At 36.9% G+C, this 25436-nt stretch overlaps 1 protein-coding gene across 3 annotated transcripts in view; it reads left to right on the top strand.

Annotated features, from left to right (window-relative positions):
- Nucleotides 1–23375, top strand: part of LOC149555450 (kinetochore protein) — a 47770-nt gene extending 24395 nt beyond the window's left edge. For 2 of the 3 annotated variants that reach the window (XM_089829516.1, XM_089829514.1), the window contains 7 exons: nucleotides 18939–19046; nucleotides 19425–19478; nucleotides 19579–19693; nucleotides 19814–19971; nucleotides 22442–22540; nucleotides 22726–22828; nucleotides 22922–23375. In XM_089829516.1, coding sequence (XP_089685642.1) covers nucleotides 18939–19046; nucleotides 19425–19478; nucleotides 19579–19693; nucleotides 19814–19971; nucleotides 22442–22540; nucleotides 22726–22791 — 600 coding nt within the window. In that variant the 3' untranslated portion in view covers nucleotides 22792–22828; nucleotides 22922–23375. Of the gene's footprint in view, nucleotides 1–18938; nucleotides 19047–19424; nucleotides 19479–19578; nucleotides 19694–19813; nucleotides 19972–22441; nucleotides 22541–22725 lie in introns of all 3 variants that reach the window. The other variant, XM_089829513.1, reaches the window with a different exon arrangement.
- Nucleotides 23376–25436: the final 2061 nt, after the last annotated feature.

Raw genomic sequence — 25436 nt, 5'->3', positions numbered from 1 at the left:
CTACTTGGTTCTTCTTGCCTTTTGGTCCACCACTCTACCATCCCGTAATAGGGCGACGAGCATGGAGGATGATAGTGCAAGTAAGAATCCCAAGCGGGCAAACGCTAAGAAAGACAAAGAGGATATGACGCCCAAAACTTCCTTCTTCTCGAAAATGAAGAAAATAACCGATACTAATATCGCTACAGTGGACATGATACGGATGAGGGACAGACTAAAGGAAGGACAATCCCCCTTGGCAAAGAGGATATACAAGAGCGGAATTGTACATGCAGCAGCTTTTCCTCCTACTTTGCCTTGTTCGGAATTGATTATGGAGTGTGCATCCAGATTTGATCTAGACAGTAAATCCATCATTTTTGGCGAAGGGAAGAGAGTGTTGGCCAACATTGGCGAACAAGCAATTGAAGAGACATTTAATATTCCCCAGAGCAAGGGCATGACAGTTGTAATGGTGGATCAGGCGGCCAAATCATTTCAAGGTAACCAAGAGGCCTACTTCTCACATCTAAAGCGGAATTGGATACACGAAGGAAGGAAAGGAGTTAACAAATCAACAAGGCTTACAGTGGCAGATTTCAAGCCGGAATATGGCGATCTCATTGTTCTTCTCAGCCGGATCATGGGCCTAGCTCAAGCTATGCAATTCGAAAATTGGATGTACTTCTTTATTGATGAAATTGAAAAGGGAAAAGGAAAATTTGATTGGGCTAGGATCATAAGTGAAAATTTAGAGTTGCAACTTAGAACAGTTCAAAACCAAAGGCAATTCTACATGGGATCCTATCTGTTTTACTTAATTGCTAGATTGTATGAGAGTCCGGGACTTAGGGCCTTAGGAGAGATTGGTAATGGGCCGGGGCAATATTTGGTGCATGAATGCTATCCACAGCTTCATTTGCACAATAACAAGGATTACAAGATGTTTTGCGATGCATTCGCCATGAAGACAGTAAGGGTATTACAAGGGGCGCCTGCTAAGAGACTTTCATCGGAAGCAGAAGCAAGGATTAAGAAGTTTGGGAGTTGGTTCATCCAGTTCTCGCAATTCACATACATTAGAGTGGCAGGAAGTACAGTTTGTCCCAAGAGGCTTCCAAGATACCCGCCCGACAAGGTAGTTTTGATGGAATTGGCTAGGCAGCTTGAGCACTATGATAGAGTAATGAGGAATTAGGGGAAAACAGGCGTTTCCTTCTCAATTATAATTGGCAATGATAGTTGCCCAAATCGGGCCGCCTTTGAGGCTGCGGAAAAGGAATTGGAGTGGTATCATCTAGGATGGTACAGAGCAAGGCAAGGATTCGACCCTGTTGGTCTTATCAAGGCATCTCATGGAAGCGAATTTAAGCATGTTCCCACTATAGAGGACTTTTGGGCCAATGCAAAGGATGATTTTCACGTGAGAAAGCTAGCTTTCTCGAGATTGTCGGTGAACATGATGAGAGATATCAGATGGAGAGGCCTTGATATTCCCGATCAATTGGAGGATGATCGTAGTGTGTTGAGAGAAGACTATGAGACAGTAGTTGGAACAGAGTTGAATCCAGTGGATTGGGACGATCATCAGGATCCTTCCTTGGAGGCAGTCACAAGGACAGTAGATTTGCATACCGAGTCGTGGTATAATGCCAAGTTGAGAAAGCTACAAAGACAAAAGGTTCTCCTTACTTATGACATGATGAAACGGAAGGAAGGTCTAGTAGAATCAATCGGACAGAAGGGTGAAGGAAGTGGCCGGCAATCGGAGGCAGTTAGAAATAGCAAGAAGAGGGCTTTGGAGGTAGAGAAAAGCCAAGAACGTTCGGAACCTCCAGCCAAGAGACAGCGGGCAGCGCCGTCAAGGGAGAGTATAACTAAGGCTAGAAGCCAAGAGGTCAATTTGAGTGATAAAGGGGCCGCAGTGGAGGTGAGCTCTGATTCGGAATCAAGTGGCTACAGTGAAAGTACGAAGTACTCCCCTCTCTCGGAGAACCAGCAAGGAAATATGGCAGAAACTAGTAGAGAAGAAGATGGGCCGATTGATATTGAAGAGATAAGTCAGGCGTCTAAGACCGTTGGTGATGCTTTGTTGGTCGAACCGAATCCAGATTTGGGGAGATGCACTGCACCACTATGGTTAAGGCAAATGCTTATGTCGAGAGGCGAGGTGGTAATGGCTCACGCAGTTGATGATATCCAATGACTATTAGAAAAGGATGATAGCGAGAACCAAAAACAGATGGCAAATACGGTGGCAAGGGTAATTAGAAGCCACAGTGATGGTCACCGAAGGGTTCAGATTGCTATACCAACAGTCAATAAGGCAGCGGATGAGATTGCAGCCCAGGAGTACGAAATAGTAGAACATAATTTGGGATGAGATTGCAGCCCAGGAGTACGAAATAGTAGAACATAATTTGGGAAGAAATACAGATGATATGGAATGTGAGGAGGTTCAGGAAGGCATAGCATCAATCAGAGAAAGATTGAGGAAGGCAAACGAAAGGATAGTAAAGTTGGAGGCCGAAAACAAATATTGGAGAGATTGCCAGCCAATCCAACAGCTACATCAGGCAGCCCTTCCTCAAGACAGCGGGAGCAATTCAGAAGAGGTATCAGCTCAGTTACATGAAGTAAGGGGTTGGATCTATGATACAATCCAAGATGGGCGAAATTTCTTGCCCTCCTTCATCTCAACATTCCAGTCATTGGTGACTGTTAGAAACAAATTCAGATTATTTGAAGAGGAATGGAAGAATTTTCTTCCCATCAAGGATTTGGTTATTCCTAGGCTGCAGGCGTTCATTAGGCTACCGGAGGCATATTTGGAAAGAGCCCGGTTGGTTGATGAGAGAGGATTGAGCATAGTTGAATCTTGGTATGTCGCATTGACTACCAGATTCAGAACACTTGAAGAAATTCATGATGAGATTGCACAACACGGCCCAAGCGTCGACACTTCCATTTCGACCATGATGAGCGACGTTGGGGTGGCGCTTGATTTTGAGGGTATTAGAGAGGAGGATGTCAGTGAGACAGGATTTGGATCGAGATTGGGTGAGTTAGGAAAGGCTGCCGTCAAAAGGAAACATCTGAACACCCTTTCCTCACTCAATGCTTTTATTGGGTTTGCAAAGGAATATGAGAAGGATCACGAAAGGATACTACAAGCAGCAAACAGCGTGGCAAAGTCAGCAGAACTCCGAGCGAAGCACACACCTTGTCCTCCTATGGAAGAAGTTAACGAAAGGCTAGCTAAGTTCATTGCCTTAGCTAAAAGAACAAAAGAAAAAGGAAGAATTATATTAGAAGATCATCTTATGTAAGCCCAAGTCGCAACTTTCTCTTTCTTCTAGAATAGGACAAGTGTTTGTTTCTGATTGGCCACCATTTTGGTGCCTTCTCATTGGTTGCCACTTTTGCACTTTTTTCATTGGTCCATTAATGAGGTGGCATCTTCTCATTGGCCGATGGGGTGGCAACCCTAATTAGGGTTTTTGGATCCAATCTGGATCGTCGATCTTGTTTTGATCTCTACTGTCCATTGTATTTTGGACCTCTATATAAGGCCATTGGCTCTCATTTGTAAAGAGGGGGGTTGGAGAAATTGTTGCGAAAATAATACCAAAGTGCTCTCTTTTTCATTGCATGTTGACTAAGAACATTGGGTGTTATTGCATGTTTTCTACTTCCACATAGTTAAATTTTCTTTTCAAGTTGAAGCAATTTCATTTCAAGTTGTTAGAGTAAGAGTAAAATAAAATGGATTGTTGCATGGTAGCTTTGGTAGATGTTTGATAGGGGTCAACACTAGGCCACTAGCATCCTAGTGGCTGGTTGGGAGGCTTTGTGTGGTGATCTAGTTTACTTTCCTTTGAAGCGTTGCATCTATGGAGGTAGGGCCGCTGGTTAGCCTTCATTAGATTCGATCCCCGTCCATCTGCTAACCTTCCATTCTTAGGAGTAGGAGTAGTTGAGCAGCCAAATTTCATGCTTAGAAGAGGTTAGTTAGAGAAGTAAACCAAAACATCGGCATTCTCACCTTCCATTGCCATTCACCCTACATTGCCATCATCGCGCCATCAACATCATCTAGCATTCACACCGAACCACCATCTCCATTTTCTCACCAAGATCCAAATTTTTCTCAAACAAGAAAACGTAAGGCCGCCTATGTGATTACCAGCAAATCACATTGATAAAACTGAGCGAGTATCCAACGGTGTAAGGAACATTGGAGTTATACTCATGTCCCATGAGAGATAACTTTTCAAGAGAGGAATTGTGTATTTGATATTCTGTATCAAGCATCCAATTACTAATATGTTATGTAGTGACACAAAACTCGCATCAACAGAACACTCGATCGGTCTTAAAGAAGAACATTGGTTATCAAGAATATGTAATTTGCATGGCCTACGCTCAAGAAACTCATTAGATGCTAATTAAAAATTTAAAAGAAGAAATATGCCGATACAAAGGTGGCATACGCTCAATGACATGGAGCCAAAATAAGGACTTAGAGATTATATTTCTCAAGATTTATAAAACCAAAATATATTGGCATTATGGTATTGTGCCATCTCTATTTGTGCTTCCATGTTTACGTACATGTGCATATATTTTAATTATATATTTATTTAATATCATCATATTGATATATGCACATATACATGTACATGTATGTGCAAGTATGGATGTCATAATAATATGGTGTCAATATACTCAGGAGACTCCACAACGATCAAAGGTAACAATTTAAATTATTAAGCAAAATGCTTAATGTTTTCTTTTTCGGTCTTATGAATCAACAGGGTAGCTCATGGTTGTCCTACGTACACTCTTGCTTGCCTAGTCATTTACCCATAGCCAGGGTAGTTAAGGACTCATACCTATTTGCCCAGTGATGGTGGTGCCCCCCATGCCCAATTCTTTTCTGGCAATGCTTCCCCCCCTTCGACATGCTCCTGTAAGGAAATTCCCCACGATTATACCATGATTTTCATCAAGTTATTATTCATAAACCATCATAATGGCTAACCACCAATTCACTTCCAATTTTCCAAAATTTCAAGATAACAATATAATGACATCACAACGATTAACTAACATGTCATCTTCATATGAAATTATAGCGATTACCCATCTTACCATTTCACAAGATCATAGCTAAATTTACATGTCAATTGACTTCACATGAAACCTCAATGGCTATATGAACATTTTAAATTGAGCCAAAAATTGGGATGTAACAATTACCCTTAAGTATTATATTTAGCTACTCATTATAGTCTCTCTCTTATTTGTATTTCTATACATACTATAAGAGCTATTTGCCTTGATCGTTTCCTTTGTCTCCGTGGATGTTCTTGCGAGAGAAGAATGGTTAGACTCAATTTGATCAGAATAATGAGTATCCTTTTATAACAAGAGGGAGTCAGGAACATTCGTCAAAGGTAAACTTGGAAGTCAAGAGTTTGATGCATGAATTTGGAGCTTCAGAAGGGAGCCACTTTAGCATGAATGCTTGATATAACCAAACTTGGGGATAAATTCACAGTTTAGTGCATTCGCAACTGTTGCTATGAATGAAGGTATGCTTTTGTAACGGAGGGAGCAGATATATGATATGTTTCAGTTGACTGTTGAGGATCTTGATCATATTTATTCAAAAGGAGTAGACCATGTTGAGACGGATTCTCCAATGATCAAGAAATTTTAGCAGTCAGATGACTATGATTCATGAGATGAAGTTCCATATGTTCAGACTAAAAAGTCTTTATGCGAGTGCCTAAACCATGGATGGATACTTGGAATACTATTCATTTAGAATACATTATCACTGAAGATCTGAAAACTGATATTTTCTCCAAGCCTTTTGCCAAAATGAAGTTTGTACAATATTGAAGACAAGCTTGAAGTAATGGATCGAAGCCTTTAGTAAGTGGGAGCCTTAGCAACAATGATTATCAGAGATGTTCTATAATGCATCCTTCTCTGTGAAAGCCTTTGTTCCACCCTCTGAAAATGTTCATGGCAGATGTCATGTGAGTTGCTACATGACTTCGTGGGAACATCATGGAAGGTGACGATCTATTATTAATGTTTCTTTGTGGTTACTATAGTAAGGTGATGATATTCTCTCATGATTGATATCATATGGTTGGTGTCTAAGCGTATCATCGTAGATTATATCTTGTAAATCAATCTCGACTAAGAGATAGATACTATCTAATAGATATCCATGTGTTGTATTGTATATGTATATCATGGTGGTTAACATCTGTAAACAAACCATGATTATAATATTCCTATGGTAAGTATCATAGAGTGATACATGTGCACATACCTTATTAACATTTTCAGTATTTGGTGAATATCATGCGACTTGATATTTGGAGGCCATTACTCAGAGTACTTGGTGAATATCATGTGACTTGATATTCTGAGGCCATTACTCCTGATATGATGAGATTATATCATTATAACAAATGTCTTCTGATCAAAGATATCCATAATCATGCCATTCTTGATATTACATTGAGGTAATATCAAATCTTGTGGTTATCCTTCCTAGCTAAGAGAGCGTGTTGATGTTTTTGTAGCTTCTGTCAGATAAATTCTGAAACAAAAAACTATTGAAGATATATATATATATATATATATATATATATATATATATATATATATATATATATATATGAGACATGACATATATACTTAACACATTTAACATATATATATCTAAAATATTATTATTATGTAATGCTAAAGAATTTGATATAATGATCCAAGAGATATTATGTGCACACACACACACACATAAATAATTGTCATTATATTAGTCACATAATAACGAATAGACATGTCCCATGAAGGGACATGTCTCTACTTGGCTCCTCCTCAATATTAGTGAAAGAGAGATCGCTGCCTTTGGAACACACAAAAACCACATGAAGTGCTATTACATTTGCAGGGATAAAAACCTTAACAAAACGTTTGCTGAAGAAAGGTTTCTCTTGATCAGTTCAAAGCCAATGTGCATAAAAGTGGATGTTGAGATTTTAAGGTATGATTGCTTTTCTCCTAATAAAAGCGTGTTGGAAAGCTTAGAACAATCTGTAAGCATCACCTTTCTAGAGCATTTCCTATCAACAAACATTTATTTTCTATGGGAAACAACATTAATAGGCAAGTTGTGGGATATTCCAAAACAAATAGATGAACTTCTTGAGCAGACTTTAGAACACTAGGAAGGGCTACAAGATATTTTTTAATTGATTTAGAGAAAGCGTTTTCCATCATTCTGTTGATTCTAAGGTCCATAGAGATGCAATTCATAGATTTAGAGGGCGATTTTACAAGTGTTCTGGTCTTTTTACTCTTGCATGAATCCCAAACTTCAAACAGGATTCTAACTTATGCTGCTTTCTGCCATTCTAGATCATATTCCCCTCACCTCTAGAGTATAGAGAGCCATATATCATCGAACTATTTGCTAATAGATTGGTTATCTTCATTAAACATGACTTCATTCCTTTTGAGCATACTCAACTCCCAATTAGGGTCTGCTAGCTTCTTAACATGGCAAAACTCTTGCCAAAGGAGTTCATTGTCAAATTCAAACGGGGTGATTGGAACCAACAAGTTGTCATTCAAGATCTTGAAATAGTTGATAAACATGAGGATTTTTTGGGCAATTTTACCACCCATTGTCAAGGGATGAAGCATAAGCCAGTTAGGGTATGCAATGATCATGCCTCAAAACCATCCCACTGTATCTTTTTTCGACATAATAACATGGGGATAGACGAGACTTCAAATCAACAAATAGATCAGGTTATAAGACAACAACTGTCACATCAAAATGTAATGCAAAATAAGACCATATTGTTATCACATGCAAGTACTCTTAAGAAAAGGAGTTTGAGGGGAGTAGACGACTTTTATAACATTTTCAAAGATTGTAATATTGCTATCAGGATTTAATTGTGTAGTTTTTGAGTCAAACTCATTGACCCATGTATCATGAGTAGTGATTCACACATGAATCCATCTCTAATGAGAATAAATAGAACACTTAGCACTCATTGGATCTAGGTGATGCTCACAGAGGTGAAGCATTGGGACTTCCCGGGAGGTCACCCATTCAGTACTACTCCAGCTCGAGCACGCTTAACTACGGAGTTTACTACATGGTTAAACTCACTTTGCTTGCAACCCCATTTGCAAAACCTTCAGCAAGTGTTGTGCCTTATGAACCATTAAGTGGAAAGCCCCTTAAGCTCATTAATTGATAAGTAGGAGATATTTTCAAAAAACTTATCTACTCCATTTTTGGATATTCAGTTACTGGGCGTATGGTAATGGATAGCAGGCGGTGTAATACTTGAAATCATATTGCTTTATACCATCAAATGAACTCTTTTGTCTCACCCATTCTTCAAAATAAGGTCTTTTACAATGCGTGCACCACAAAAGATGGCGCTTTACAATAAACAAAGTGTTAATCCTTTGCCTAAGAAGGTGGCTTTTTTCAATATGGAAAATATTATGCAGCAATTTGTTCATGATCTGATGTTTTATAATAATCCAATTAATATCATGCCATCTTTACCTGAAAAGAAATCAGAGGCAGAACTTGAAAAAATGGCTGATGAGCTGGCCTTAGAGGTAGCGTCAAAACTTTATGATGAAATTGCTCACGAAGAAGGGTTTGGGAAAATTGGTATAGATGAGAATTCCTATCTTTTGGGTAGCACAAAGCTTTCTACACAACTTTATGGTGAAATGGCACATGATGAATTTTTAGGGGAATTTGACAGTTTTGAGGAAATCCATTCCATACCCAATGTCGGCATAGATATGGGCAAGGTGGTGGATACGCTTGGAATGGTACAAAGTGGTAACTGAGCTCCAGATTCTGAAATTAGAGTAGATGAGAATGCTCACTACACCCAACAAATATGTTTTCTGCTCACTTTTCATGTCAAAACCCATCACTCCAGAGGGAGTGATACATGCAACGTCAGAACCCAATCAACCCCTACTGAAAGCAGACTATGATTTTTTGCGGGCTTTATTAATTTCTCAAACTCCTTTTACAAGCAGCACTGAAAAGAAATCTTTCAAACCAAAAGGTTGGAAATTTAAATATAGCAAAGTAGGGGAAGAAATAGAAGCGAGAATACAGTCTACTCTTGATGGTAAGTTTTCAGCAACAAGAAGGATTATGAGGATGACTATATGTTCTCCTCAAAGGATATGAAGATACTATCATGGAATGTCAAAGGCTTAAATGCCTTTGACAAAAGAGGTAGAATCAAGCATCAACTTGATTCTTCTCAGGCAGACATCCTCCTCCTCCAAGAAACCAAACTCTCTACTGAAGCATTTCAACAAATATTGGAAAAATGGGCCCAACGGAGATCAGTTCATTGCTTTGAAGTAGGTGCCTCGGGTGGTCTTATTGTCCTCTGGAACCCAAAAACAATAGCGGGACAGATTGTTAACCAAGGTAAAAGTTGGCAGCTTTTATAAATATAGATTTTTGATCACTCCTTCCACCTTAATGTTTATTGTCTGACACTGACTTTAGAAAAAAAGATATTGCTGGATACCCTTACTAGCATTATTTAGCATGTGGATGAGGAAAACATCATAGTTGGTAGGGGCTTCAATGCAATCATCTCGCCAAATGCTTCAATGCAATCATCTCGCCAAATGAGAAGTCAGGAGGAATAATCTCGCTAGTAAAAACAATGGAGGACTTTTCAAACTTCATTGAAGACAATAACCTGACACACATATTCCCAAGTAATGCTGCTTTTACGTGGATAAATGAAAGAGCTGGATTTCTGCAAATTGCTGAAAGGCGTGTCAGATTCCTTATTTTGCAAAATTGGAGAATTCAAGGCTTTAGTATCTAGTCTGATATTTTGGCCTTTGTAGGATCAGACCATTTTTCTAGTCAGCTGTCCGTTTCCAAATCATCATCCTTGTCTAACAAGATGCATAGGCCATCTTTTAAGTTTGAGAGCATGTAGTTTTGGCACCCACACTTTCATGCTTTACTAAGATAATATTGGGTCAATGCTCCTCAAAAGGGGACTAAGATGTTTCATTCCATTAAAAGATGCAAAATGTCAAGGCTCAAATAAAAGATTGTTATGTATGATTAATGAGAAAATGATTTGTCATGGACTAGATTCTCACACTTATTCGAACAGAAACAACTGCAACATGAATGTGAAGAGTTGTGCAAGAGGGAAGAAGAATACTGGAGGGAGGAATCTAGAGAATTGTGGTTGAAAGAAGGGGATAGGAACACTAAATTTTCCCCTAATGTCAGCTAAACAAAGGAGGGCAACTAGTACAGTCTTTTCCATCAAAGAGTCTTCTACAAAGTAAAATACTCTTTGACGCATAGAGTATTTGAGATGAGGGTGTTAGGTTCTTCAAAAGTCTTCTTGCTCCTCCCCCCACTCCTCCACCTTCAATAGACCAAGAACAAGAACTTATTGATGCTATCCCTTCACTTATCTCCTCTCAAGATAATCATGATTTTCTGACCCCTTCCATGTTACAAGAAATCCATAGAGTTGTTTTCTTCCTTCCTCTGGACAAAGCCCCGGGTCCTAATGGCTTCAGTTCCTGTTCCTTTTAAAAGAGCTAGGATGTTATCTGTGTAGATTTGTTGGCAGCCCTAGAAGAGTCAAGAAGAAATGGGTCAATGCTTAAGAATTTCAATACCACTAATATTGCAATCATCCCCAAGATCAAAGATCACAATACCATTGTAGATTTTCGTCCCAATTCATTATGCAATACGATATATAAGATTTTCACCAAAGCCATCTATCTTGGACTTCAAGAACTCATGACAACAATTATTTCAGTTGAGCAAGGGGGTTTTGTCCCAGGAAGTGACACTATAGAAGGAGCTTTAGTAGCTCATGAAGTTCTTCATTCAATGAACACCAGTTGTTCTCCAACATTTGTAGTCAAGTTAGACACGATGAAGGCATACGAAAAACTAAGCTGTTCTTTCATGTTTAAGGTTCTTAGGAAGTTTGGCTTTGCTGATAAGTGGTGTCAATGGGTGAAGGCCTGCATAACAGGTGCCTACTTTTCTGTCACAGTAAATGGTGTTACAGCTGATTTCTTACCTGCATCTCAAGGAGTTAGGCATGGGGATCCCCTCTCCATCATTGTTTATAATCATGGCAGAATAATTCAGTAAGATAATCAGGTTCAGACAAGAGAAGGGACTTTGGTTGGGGGCTTATATTGATGGTACTTCTATCTCCGCCACACATTCCTTATTTGACGATGACACCCTCTTATTTGGTAAATCAAGTGTTCAAGAAGGCAAACACATCATTAGAACATTAGATATTTATATGGATGTCTCTGGACAAATAATTAATGTCAAGGAATCCAAAATATTCATATTCAACACTAATCCAGTGGTTTTCAAAAAAATAGTAAACATTTTGGGCTTTTCACAAGAGATGCTCCCTTCTACATATCTTGGTATACCCTTTTTTATTGGGTCTAGCAAACCATCATATTCGAAATCAGCCTTGGATAGAATAGATAACCACATTTCAGCATGGAAGGTGAGATGGTTATCATTATCAGGTAGAATAATTCTCATAAAATCAGTTTTGGCAGCCATTCCTAATTACTATTTTTTGGTTATTTAAAGCTCTGAGTGCACTGATAAGGAAAATTGGAAAACTTATTAGGGAATTCTTATGGAAAGGGAATATGATAGGTGAAAAGAAAATCCCTTTAATTCATTGGATGACATGGCTCTTGACAAAGATGTTGGAGATTTTGGATTGCATGATCTAGCCAAATGAAATAAAGTATTTGAGGGGAAATTGGTATGACAAATGTATGCTAGGCCAAAACATAAGTGGTGTAAAATTATGCAGGCAAAGTATTTGGATTCTCCTAGTCCACTAAGAGTTGTATCAGTTAAAGACCCTCCAAAGGGATTAGCTATTTGGAATTTCATGATTGCCTCCTGAGATGTGATCACTAAGTTTTTAAAATGGGAAGTGCATAATAGCGAGTCTATCCACTTCTGGAAAGATTCTTGGAACAGCCAATCCCCACTAAGTCAAAGCGTAGAATTAAAAGATTCTATTGAAATATTCAAGGATTGTTGGGGTAAAGAGCTGGTGGAATACATCTCAGCAGTCGACATTTCTCAGGTAGAGTTATTTGGAGTGATCCTTCTTCCCTCCCCATATCCAATGATCTAAAAGTGAACCTTCAAAAGATTGTATCAGAGAAAAAAATTCTATCAAATCAGTAGTATAAACTTATCTGGGCTCCCTTCAAAGATGGCGAATATTCAGCCAAGGTAGGGTATAAGGCTGCTTGCTATACGGAGTTGCAAAAAGTCAAATTTCGTGCTTTGTGTGGCTGGCTCTGAGGAAGTGAACTTTAACTATTAATAAATTGGAGATGTTATGGATAGCTCAACCTTTTAGTTGTGTTCTATGTGAAAAATAAATTGGAACAGTGGATCATCTACTTTTAAGATGTGATTTTACTCAACCATGTTTGTTTTATATCATGAATAATCTCATCTATTAATGCCACTTCATAATACTCTCTGGGATGTGTTTTAGTCTTGGCCTACTCTTTATTCTAATCCTCTATGGAAACGCACTCTGCTATGATGATTTGGTCAATATGGTGGGAGAGATATGACAATTTTTAGAAAATCTACGTCCCCTTTGCAGACAATTCTGGTAGGTATAGAATCTTCCATAAATTGGTTCGTTGACATGTCAATAGAAGCAAAGATTGGATAAAATTCACCTCATGGGACATTATGATTGCATGTGAATGGAATAATATATTCATTACTTTCTTGTCTAAGCCCATAGGAAATATAAAATGTGCCACTGACAAGTTAAAAGTTAAACAGATTCCACCTGAAGTTGGATACATAAAACTGAATTTTAATGGATCATCCAGAGGTATTAATCCTGGTGATTCAGGTTTTGGAGTATGTGTTAGAAATCACGAGGGCATTATGTTGACTTTTGAAGCTATGCCTATTCCTTTAGGTAAAAATAATCAGGCTGAAACATATGCTCTTCTTTGTGGCCTTGAGCTAGTAAAAAAATTCAATTCCTAAAAGTTGCATGTAGAAGGTGATTCAATGGTAATTGGTAATGCTTGCATAAATAGGTAGGTTGTTAATTGGTGAATCCTCTATATCCTTCAACAGTGTTGGAGCTTGTTGGGATCATTTCAAGAATTTACTACATCCCATACTCTTAGAGAAGACAATAAAGTAGCAGATTTGCATGCTAATATGGGATGTATTAAGTGGGATATTAACTCTATAAGGAACTAACGTAAACTAGAAGATTTTCCATTGCTAGACCAATTTGTTAAGCATGAAATGATATGGTGGGAGAAGGAACTAATGTTCCTACTTAAGCAATCAGACTTATGACATTGGATAGAAATGGATCCAGGCACATAAACAAAGTGTTTTAGTCTTTGAATCAAGTCATTTGGACTTCTTTGGATTTATACCAATATATTTTTCAGTATTGACAAAGGAAATACTGATAACATGCAGAGGATTTAGGGCGAAAATTTAATCAGAATAATGTACTTTGATAAGTTGCACAAGAGCAAGAATGCAAAAGCATCAAGAAGACGTTTACTGACAACACAATGAGCAAGTGAATGTGAACATAGGGAAAACATATCCCAATAGACTCATCAGAGTAGCATGACACTATTGGATAATGAATTATAAAGTCATACCAACCTTCGATAGATTGATTGAGGTAGCTTGCATCGATGGGTATCCCAAATGTAAAAGTACTCTTATCAGATGAGGTCTTTCCGATAATGATCATCAGTATAGTTAATGAAGTCAGCTTGACAATATAAATATTCCTTCGACAGCAAATAAGCTCATCGAGATAACCTATGGTGACAAGGTACCATATGAATGATGAAACTACATCGGGGTATCTCTTAGTGATGGACATGTCAGAATAGCTTTATTCTGTGGGGAGACAAATTTAAATCTACATTGACACCCAATAAAGTTATCTGGAGTTATGTTGATAAATGAAGAAAAGGAACATCTGGATATACGATGCGGATAAAAATGTTGAGCACATGTATACATGACCATCGAGAGAACATAGGCCGATATTATATATAGCAAATCAAGCACCAAAGTAAGTTATACCAATATAGGAACATTGATGTAAGATTGCTCAACTGGAATAAGATTATGGAGGTTATACTGACACCCAATGAAGTTATGTGCTTGACGATTGTCGATGAACATACCAAAAGGATTTTTAGAGATGCTATACTAATGGAGCCAAAAGAGGGCTTGGTGTAGTTAGTTGCTATGCTGGAAATCATAATAGTTTTTTCACAAATTGTCAATGTAAGGGATATTAGATTATTTTGACAAATTTTTACAAATTGTATTCTTTAGTATAGTGGAGATGCTCAACATTATGATATTGAAAACTTAGTTTCGCTCTTAAATTACAAGTTTTGTGTGTGGGTTTATTGTGTTGGAGACAATATGTAGTTGGACGAGTATGGATTCGACATAGTAACCATGCAAGTTCTACAATTACTTGATGAGGAGACAAGAAAATTCAGCAGTGTTCTATTTCTTTTGTTGGTCCAACCATTAGTCATTATTATGCAACCCTTCTCTATACCTCACGCTGCTCCTCAATTGCAATTTTGACACGAGCCATCTTTCGGGTCAAAATAGGACCTTTTAGCTCCTCATCGTTTGGGGCTTTAAACCTCAGACCAGAAATAGTAAGACCATCTATCACAATTTGCCAATAAGGAGATCTAAAACAAATTAAATAAACATAATAAGTATACTATTAAGTTTTACTTTCATGTTGAAAAATTAATATAATGAATGTGACATATTCTTGACTCTCGAAGGCAGGAAAAATAAGATAGAAATTAAAATAATAAGTACCTTGTAGAATTAAATGGAATGTTGTTCTAGAAAAAGAAACCTCCAAGTGCCATTTTTGCAGCCTCATGCTTCTCCTTATTTCAACTCATGCTCTCAAGTGATGGTTGGGCACTTGGAGTTGGGCATGAAATAAAAATGGAATCTAGTGAGGATTTCTTCTTACAAATCTGAGGCCCAATCGTACCAGAACCACTACTAGATGGAGGTAATGGAGAACAAAGATTTGGAGAGCTTTGTCCACCTAAGTTTGCCATTTTTTGTGTTGCATTTCTTGTATAACATCTTGGGGAGCTACTTTGCATGGTTTAGCATCATGCCTTGATATATGTGCAAGGTAATATTCTAATCTATTAATACCTCCCCCATGTTATTTAACATTACAATGCCAACATATAACTTCTCCTTTTTTGGGCCTGAGATGACATGTTTCCATGTCTTATCCTCTTCGATACAAACAGGATCTGCATTTCGATCAAATGGAGGCCTAGATCTCTCAGGTTGGGACATTATGCTACTACTACAATAATATATCATAAATAGCTAAAACTAAGCATCTACGATAAAGAAAGTCATAGTCTAGGGCTTCTTACTTTTTGAGTTTTTCATCAACATAAAATGTAACAAATCTAAGATTCTAACGAGTCAAAGACAAACAAATGTAAACAAAATAGAAATATGAAAAATTTGAATCTGAACAATTCAGAAAATAACACAAAAATGTAATTCACTTTTCAAACTTGCTCCAAAAGTGAAGAAATTTAACTCAAATTTATGGAGACCTCCTCCAAATGCTTTTTTAGCTCCTCTTAATGTGTGCCTACAAAACAAAAACTAGCACAATCAGGCAACAATCGATATATGAGAGCTAATGAATTTGCTAATCAATATTCTAAAACCTATATATTGTTCTCCCCAACCTTTTCTCTCTCTTCCAAGTGTTTGCAAATGATGTAATGACCTTTTTAGGACTTAGTGAAGGCATACAACACAAAAAGAATGGTTAAAAATAATCAAAATATTTTGCTTTTTGCTTTTGATGTCAAACTGGATGCAACAAAGTCTTCTTGACGGGACTTGTTGAGTCCATAGAGTTCTTGGACCTAGCGGGTCTTGCAAGACTCGGTCAAGTCAGTTGGTCAAGCAAAAAATGACTCTCCGAGCTAGACTTGGCTTGGGACTCGCCAAGTCTTGTAACTATGGTTTACATTTTGAAGTTTATTGGTTTTGTGTAAGCAAAAATGACTCTGCAAGACTCTGCGCGCCAAGTCTTGCTAGGATTTCCTCGAGTCCTGCCAGGACTCGCTAAGTCTTGTAACTATGGTTTACATTTTGAAGTTTATTAGTTTCATGGTCTACCTTCTTTTTTCAATAGTTAAGCCACCATTGGGGACAATGGAATAGACATGGGGATAGAGGATGTCAATTTGGGGACGATGGATGGGAGGGTAGGGTGGGGTGCAGTGTGTGTGTGTGTTGTTGTATATACTATATACTATACATATGGTACTTAAAATGCTAGTTACGAAAAGACTTATAAGACTATTAAAAAGTAAAATAGAAAAATTGCAAATGCCAAATACTAAATGGGAATACTTGAACATTGAACATTGAAGTTTCAAATTTCAAATTACTTATTAGAAATTAGAATACTCAATACTAAATAAAATCATAAAATTTTGAATTGGCAAATGGAAGATTTCTATTATATTAAAAATATGGTTATGTTGATTACAATGAGTAGCATGATATCAAAACAAGTAGAAAATCAATACGTGAAAATATAGTGAAGGAGGCATATAATCATCCCTTGGCTCAAGACAAAGTTCCTTGTCAGTAGAACAATTGGACTCCTCAAGGTCAACATCTACCAAGGAACACCAACCAACCTTATATTGGACGTTGCTACATCCTCATCCTCATGAATCTATGATGGCTATTGTGGCTTTGCATCCCATCGTGTTGTTGGACTCTTCTTGTATGCACGTGTCTTGTAGTGAGCAATACACAAGACACTTTATACAATCATTGGCTCCTTTTCTCTCCCAGAGGTAAGTTTGTTCCTCTTAAGAGTGTGGATGAAGCTATAAGTAGACTATTTCCTTTCAAAAGTTGAAGAACTAGAAACTTGAGTTAGCAAGTGAAAAGGACCTCTAGCCCACTTTGCTAAAAGTTGGGAGGGACAATCATTAGCAAGTAGTGCAGAAGCCATATAACTAGTTTGCTCTTCCAGATTTGGCCCATGCTCACCCCCCTCGTTGGGCTCATCCTCATGCTCAAGTTCATATTTTGGTTGGCTTGCACTATGAGAATGAATTTCCATCTTGTCCTCACTCATATCATGACTATGAGAGCTCATTTTGACACTGCATTTCACAAAATGAAAAAAATACAATACACATAGTTTCAGCTGAGGCCCTACTTTAGAATTAAAAAATAGAACTCTATATTTTGATTTTTTTTAACAAATTTCAAATTGTAAAACAAAATCTAAAATTGATTTGGAAAATGAAACAAGAAGATATGAAATAAGAAAATGAAACATCAAGAAATGAAATACGTTGAGAATTAGAAAATAAAACAAAAAATAAGTCAAAAACCCTACTTTGTGCTTGAAAATCCTCTTCAACAAGGTGTAAAATCTTCCTCTTCTTCTTGCTCCTTCTCACTCCTCTTTTACTTGCAATCTATCCTTTCACTTCTCCAATCACTCTTTTCTCAGCTCTTCAGTCTTCTTGTTGTTGTTGTGATAGGCTTCCACTAGCATCCAGATGCCTAGGAGGTGCTTCCAGGTGGCTTCCACATGCATCCGCCTTGGAATCTGTCTCCCAAGGCATCGGCTTCTGCCTCCAGGCCCAAGATGCTTGCTTCAACTTCTAAGCTTCTAGGTGCATCTTTTAATTACAACAGCCTGTCTTTGGCATCGGCTATCATTACAAGTGCTGTTATTTCTGAACAAGATTTCCCTGTGTATTAAGGGTTAGATATATCTCTGCTGTGGATGCTGAAACAATACATTCTCATTCTATTTTCATTTCAGTAGTTGACGTATAAACTCCATGCACTATGTTTTCAACCCCAGTCTTCAAATATACAAGGTCAGATTTGCATTGATTTAAACTTGTAGACCTACTATCAGCGGATTACGGGCAGCCATATATTTTCTTAGTTCTATGTTTATTGCTTACAGTTCATTTCATTTCATAGTGTTGAAAGCCTTTGGACATTTTTGTTAGATTTTTTGTGTAGTATGCATGCACATTGACAATGAAAGCATTTGAATTTTGTTTGCTGATTCTCTTGTGAAACTTCAATTCAATTATAATGCTGTGTCTTAAGCATCTACAATGTCTTTGACGAATGCTTTACTAATGTTGTAATATGCATATTTGAAATTTCTCTATATACCTAAAAATAACCCTATTTACTAAAAGCTGTCCCCTGCTGTCCCCAAAAACATGTTCCAAAAGCACCCCTGTACCAGAAACATGAGTTATCTCCTTCCATCCCTGTGCCTGATACTTGGCGGAACATACAAGTTGCAAATTGAGGCTTAAATTGTTATCTATGTCACATGGCTGTTCCATATGAGTCAGAAGAAGTCTGATTATTTCTCTTGATGCCATTCTTTTTTAACCAGCCAAGATAAGCTGATAGTATTCACTGATTTAACCACATGTAAATTGCTTTCAATTCATATGTTAATCGCTGTCTTTATTTTGTTTCTTATGAAAAGTAATATATGGTAAATTTTACAATAATTTTCATTTCCAACAATTGATATAATTATAAATTATAATGATTTTGGATTTAATTTTTTTTCTTGAGTTTTTATAGCTTGGGACATGTGATGATACCGTAGATATTGAGCTAGTTTTGACATCAATGCAAGCAATATATATTTTTAAATATATTGCTAATGTTGCTTTCTATCTCATTGTCATAGAAAGCCCTGGAAGAAAAGAGGGCCCTCAAAACACAACTTGAAACCAATGTCGAGTCTGCAATGGAGTCTTATCAAAAGTGGAACACTACAAATGGAGCTTACACAAAGGTAAAGCTGATATAGCTAAGCATGTTTTAATAACATCATTTGTTTATTTTTTGATAAATGAGTATTACTGTACAATATTTGTTGAATAAAATTAGTTACCACTCTCTTGTATACTTTCATGCATATAAAACTTTGTAAAATGAAATGTTTACTTTTGAGGAAAGCAATAGTTTTATCTATTTCTGGTTAGAGATTATTTTAGTGATTTGTATGCAGTATAAGTTTACCAATGTATCTTACAAAGTTACAATATGTATGGCTATTACATCAAGTTGATATATTTCCTTAACAATTGCTATTTAGTTTCTATTCAAAGTTTTGGAACATCCAGTGCACTGGAACTGTCATGACTGTGTGAATTTTACCTTCTCCTTTCAGGCACACAACAAAGTGAGGAAGAGTTTGGCCCTAGTGCAGGCTCTGCAGGAGCAGGTTTGCTCCTTTTAAGTACATGCATACAGAATACAAACTCTTGATGCAGATTAAGTTAATGACTGGCAAGTAATGTCGTCTCCTTGTTGTCTCTTCTCAGATAAATTCCTTCAAAACTGTTGAGAAAGATGTTAAATCTCATAAGGCAAAATTGAAAGATGCAGAGAAGGAGGATTGGGCACTTGAGAAAAAGAGAGTTGAACTTCAATTGGAAGGTTTTTACAGCCAATATTTTTGTATTGCTCGGAAATCATAATAGTTTTAGATTCAATATAGTCAATTGGAGGACATAGATTGCATCTTGTTAGCTTGTTTACTCTATTTTCTCTTCATAGTGGAACAGCTGGAGAGGGCAATAAAAAACATAGAAGCAGACAAGGAGGCAAAGTGTACAGAAGCAGAAAAGGAACTTGATTCTTTGAATGCACAGTTAGCTCCAAGATGGCAAGAACTTGAGCGATCAGAGAAAAAAATGGCTGAGAAGTTTGCTGAGGTAAATGTTTGATCTCTTTTCTCTTTTGATTCTTATAATAACTCCTTGTGGCGCGAACTTTGGCTTAGATGCCATGAGCAAGGGGTATCTCTTCCCTCTTGGATACACCTAGTATGTGCACCTAGCCAAAAAGTTTATCTAGGTATATGTTTCTAGGTCGATATTTGTTTTTGTTGTTGTTGTTGATAATTAACATCTCCAATAGAGGGTTCCTTCAGCTTGCATGCCACACCCAAGAGGTGTCCCCTGTCGTATACATCTAGGACTTGCACCTGGCTTTATCAGTTGGGCTTGTGATGCAAGGATGAAGGTGGTTACTATGTTTTGACTTACTAACTCTTTCACTAAGGCTTCTTCCAAGCCTACCTAGCATAACATATACTATCCCTTCGGATTCTCCAAGGTTAGAGACAAGGTGAATGGCCTTTTCCTTGTGCCACTCTCACCTATTCCATTTGTCTCTATCAAATCCTCCACAATACCCAAACAACAAACTCACAAAATACCCAACACCTCCATCACCTTACACCCTCCAGGATCTTTATCAACACCATAATTCAATTTACTTTCCCAAGGCTTAATTCATTACCAATAAAGAGATTCTAACATGCAACGGTTCTACACATCTTAGTGGGCTTCACAACACCAATACAAACTACTCTACCTTATAGCTTACTTTGGAATCTAGGTTAAGAACTTAAATTCCTTAAAACATCTCTCAAACTAAAAGTAGATTCTAATATCTTTTACTGCACTTTCTCCAATTCCAAAACCTGAGATTCTGACTTGCTCATTTAAGCATATAACTCGTAGACTCAGGTCTATGCTATTAGGCATACAATCCTCACTCAAACTATGACTCTTAACAACCTCAAATAACTCTACCAAATGAACTTATATACTTCATTACCTTATTAAGATCTTTCAAACTGCTGATGTTTGGGATCCCAATGATTGAGAAGATCATTAAAGTGTCAAAGCTGTGCCATTATGTTGGTTTCCTGCTGCATATGATAATTGTCTCTCTAATTCCCGTATCTCCTTGGTTCCACTCTTCAAAATGGTTCTTCTGCACTCCAATAGATTTCCAACACACGTGCTGCTTCAAACAAACTACTGCCATGGTTTTATAGAATGCTGAATCACAATCCTTTTACATACAAGAGCAATGAATATGCTGATTCACGGCATCTTCTTCTAATACAAGGAGTAAAGGCAGTGAGTCACCTTGATAAGTTGGCAAATTAAACACACAAGGGAACTTTCAAATCTTTCCCAATTCTCATACAAGGTGAAGGCCTCTAGCTAACCCGAGAATGTAAGTAATTTGCTGTTCAAACGTTGACTGCAGAGAATTATATCCGTAATTATTGATATTAGATATTTGTGCTACATTGATATCAGTCCGTGCCTTCATTACTATTCATAAAGAAGCTTAACAATCACCAAAACCATGAGACAGTAAGGAAGAACAGAAGGCTGCAATCAAGTACCCGAGAATGCAGATTTTACTGTCTAAGAAATGAATACAGCAAAGTATTCTCATAACCCGTGCTGTTAGAAAAATATGCAGCAATGGTAATGATACTTAACTTCATTAACTTATATAAGGAAATTCAAAATACCATCATAGCCACGAATCCAAAGATAAGATGTCAGGGCAGCCTTCAAACATTAATATATATGCAGATTTTCCACCAAACAGCAACACACTTTTATTATCAAAATCATACCATAACCTGCATTTTCCTACTCCACATCTCTTCTCCACTTTCCACTCTTTTTAACTATATGAGATTACATTGTTTTATAACAAAAAACAAGACCTTTCACCTCCTCTAAGAAGTTCGAACAATATGACTGTTACCTTCTACACTTTGTCCATTTTTTTGCAAAGAAATTGCTGATAGCATTTCTTGGCAATTTTTACACCTTTTTTTAACATTTTGAATTTTATGTTCTAATATACTTTCCTAGGAACTTTAAAAGGTTTATCATGACATCTTAACACTATACTAAACTCCTATTTATGCCCTTGTATGGCATTTTCCATTTTTTAGGAACTTTGACTTCCTTTGACTAACATATTGCTAAACATAAGAACTTGGTCAACATGACCTTAATTGAACGCTTACTAATATGAAATGAAATGACTAAATCCCTAAGGTAATATGACATAAAAACCTACTAATCATGACCCATAATTCCATGAGAGATGGTCAGGGTGCCCTGCACCAGCAAGCCACACCCAGAATTGGATGTAGTAAGTTGACTGATTCAACACATAACAATTAATACTCAACATTTTTACTATGCGACTTGTTGATTGGCAATTTGAGCACAAATCTCCATTGGAAAAGGCACAATGATTTACCACTTGAGCTCATCCTACTTGAGAGATGCTTGTTTTCTTTCAATTAACTGGTTGTACATTATTTGGATGACAATTAGTAAATTTCTTTTTCTGCAGGCAGAATATATTATTAGAAGGAGAATAGCAGAAGTGACTTCCAGCAAAGAAACAGTTCTCAGTAAATTGGTCAGCACACATTTAACATTGAGTGAAAAGGTTATATTTTACTCCAGTGCTGGGATACGTTTAACAAGCCATTATTTATATTTATATTTCCGATTTTGCCCCTTTTCCAAGAGCAATCAGTATGTGAAGTCTCTAAACATTTTGAAATAGAACAAAATATCAAAGAAAGGTCGGGATTTAACTGACCGTCTGACAAAAATATGCTTCTTGAACAGTTGGACAAGTACAATCAAGGAATATTGAAGACACTTGACAAACATTATGGCAAGTGGGATGCTTAACAGCATGTTGATTTTGCAACTTTTCCAATAGCAATCAGTATGTGAAATTTCCAAACATTTTGAAATAGGACAAAATGTCAAAAAAGTTCAGGGATTTAACAGTCTTTGACAAAATATGTTCCTTGAACAGTTGGACAAGTACAATTAAGCAATGTTGATGGCACTGGACAACATTGTGCCAAGGGGGATGCTTAACAGCACTGCTTTCTCAGATTGGCTTACTTATCTGGTTATTGAATAAATAATGCAGGATGATTGAACTTACCAGTCAGTGAACTGAAAAGCATAAATATTGGAATATGATGATAAACGTGGTATATTCAAGTTATCTTGAATATAGACAATCTAATCATCTAGCCACAAAGCAGCAGCTTTATCTACTGTGAGCACACGACCATGCAGTGCTGATGTATGTAAATTCAGCTTCACCCACTGTGAGCACAACTTAGTTTTGTATCAACCATGCAGTGCCAATGCATAATCTGATTATGTAAATAATGAGGGAAAGCTGAGCTGAAATCTGAACTAAGACTTCTACGTTGTTGAACTGAAGTTAATAGGTAAATAACTATTAATTTTTTTCAGTTTTCTCTTTTTAATTTACTAGTGTGGCGACAAACTAATAGTTTTGCAAAGCGGCCTATATTTGCCCAATACCAACCTTTTTATTGTATAATTTTCACTGCAAATTAATCCCAAATTAAGTGTACCTTCAAGGGCATATTTGGGAAGCCAATTATTCTTGTGTTTGTGGGTGCTGTAAGTATTTGAGTTGATTCATGGCTCTTTTGACATAATTTTTAGCTTTGGTTGTTTAACAACTTGTGTGTGCAATGTAAATTGTAGATCTTAAAGGTCTTTTACACATGTTTTCTTACTAAAATCTGTAGCTTGGCATTATGGTGTGCAGCCTTTTCATATTGACATCGTTTTTGAAATAAATTTGTAGCTTGGCACTATGTTTTGACACCCTTTTTGTATTAGTGCTAACTTATTTATGGATTCAACGTTGTCGGATTTGTTTGCATCAATGTTTTGGATTACACTCCTTATCATCCTTTGGTAACTTTTCATTCAGCTTTGCTTGCCCTTTCAAAGAGCTAAGCTCAGGGTCACTTTGCATGAGAATGAGAGACCATTTGTGTTACATAGTGAGAGTTATGTTCAACACTTGCAGTTTTAGAAATAAATATTAGACTAAATACTTCAATCCAAAGCAGGCACAGTTGATTGGATTTAAGTCATGGTTGGCTTGAGATCAATTATTAGGCAAAGTGTGAATCGATAGTTACTTGGCCACAACACACCAGTCCATATTCTTGATGTACAATTGTAAAGCAATTGTGTTCATTTTGGTGTTTCTCATATAAGAGGCATTCTTCATTGTAGGTCTCAAATCTGAAATATCATTTGGAAATATAATTCATTTATCACTTCTTTTTTTGTAATGTCTCCAGGCTTAGGGATTCTTACTTTTATTTTAGTCATTCTTGATCGCAGCTTTCTACATCATGTTCTTGGGATTGTCTCTTTTTGAATTTAAACATTCCTTTAAAAGTCAAAGGGTGTTAAGATTGTTATTTTATTTATTCATCTAGGTGTATAATCTCTTCTTATGTAACACTATACCAAATACTTTAAATTTCATTAGTCACTATGCCCACAATTTACAAAATTGTGACTTTAGATGTCTCATGAGATTTCTCTATCCTCTCAGCATCATGGGAGACTCCTCTTGTACCATAGGTGGCTTTGACAGGAGCTTAATTGAAATTACAAAAATTATAGTTCTCATAACCAATTCCTCTTTTTTCAAGGATGATTTGCATACAACTACAACTCTTCAACTTGACAAAAAATGCTTTATTGCTACAATAATACCAATGAATTTGGAATTGATGCAAGAACAACACTAGGGAAGCAATTAACTTTCTATATTTTTTCTAACACATATAACTTAAAGTTTCTTGTGCTTGTCTTAAATGAGGATTAATTAGAATAACCAATAAGACACAAAGTCTCTTATTGGATACTCTCAAACTTAATAAAAACATTTACAAGTGAAGTCTAATGTCTTTAGCTTTAAGTAATTAAAGCTACTACTAACTACAACAATTTATTGTCTTAGAGCACAAAGTCTTTAAAAGTTCAAATTGGTTATGGAAGCAATATATAGCTCAAAGTTTGCATAATTGAATTCAAATCCTTTTTAAGCAAAGCACTAAAATTCACAATTAATTTAAGGAAATGTTGTCACTCAACATATTTAATTGGCAAAAGTTTGCTCTCGTTTGCTGCTCCCTCCATCGCCTGGTTCAAGAATGGCTGTTGAGGTCGCGTCTGCTCGATTTGTTTCTTTCGATGGTCGATCGGGGGTTAGGTTTCTTGCCTTGACTGTTGGTGGTAGCATTGCTTCCTTTGCAGATGTGGTTTCTTTTGAAGCTGAGGTCCATGGATCGGGGCTTCTGGCTGTGGATCATTCGGTTTTCTCCTTGGTTCTAACTCTTGTCACGGTTTGCATCCTATCCGGTTGGAGTTGGAGGATGATGTTGCCAAAGAAATTGCTCATAAGATCGAGGACTTCTTTGAGAGGATAGCTATTTTCAAATTTTGAGGCTTTTGGCCTTCACTTCAGACTCTTCATG

This window comes from Cupressus sempervirens, chromosome 5, assembly GCF_028749045.1.
Source record: "Cupressus sempervirens isolate cs-2001-9-10 chromosome 5, ASM2874904v1, whole genome shotgun sequence".
Taxonomy (NCBI): Eukaryota; Viridiplantae; Streptophyta; class Pinopsida; order Cupressales; family Cupressaceae; genus Cupressus; species Cupressus sempervirens.
The sequence above is the reverse complement of the archived record's forward strand: the minus strand, read 5'-3'. Positions and strand labels throughout refer to the sequence as shown.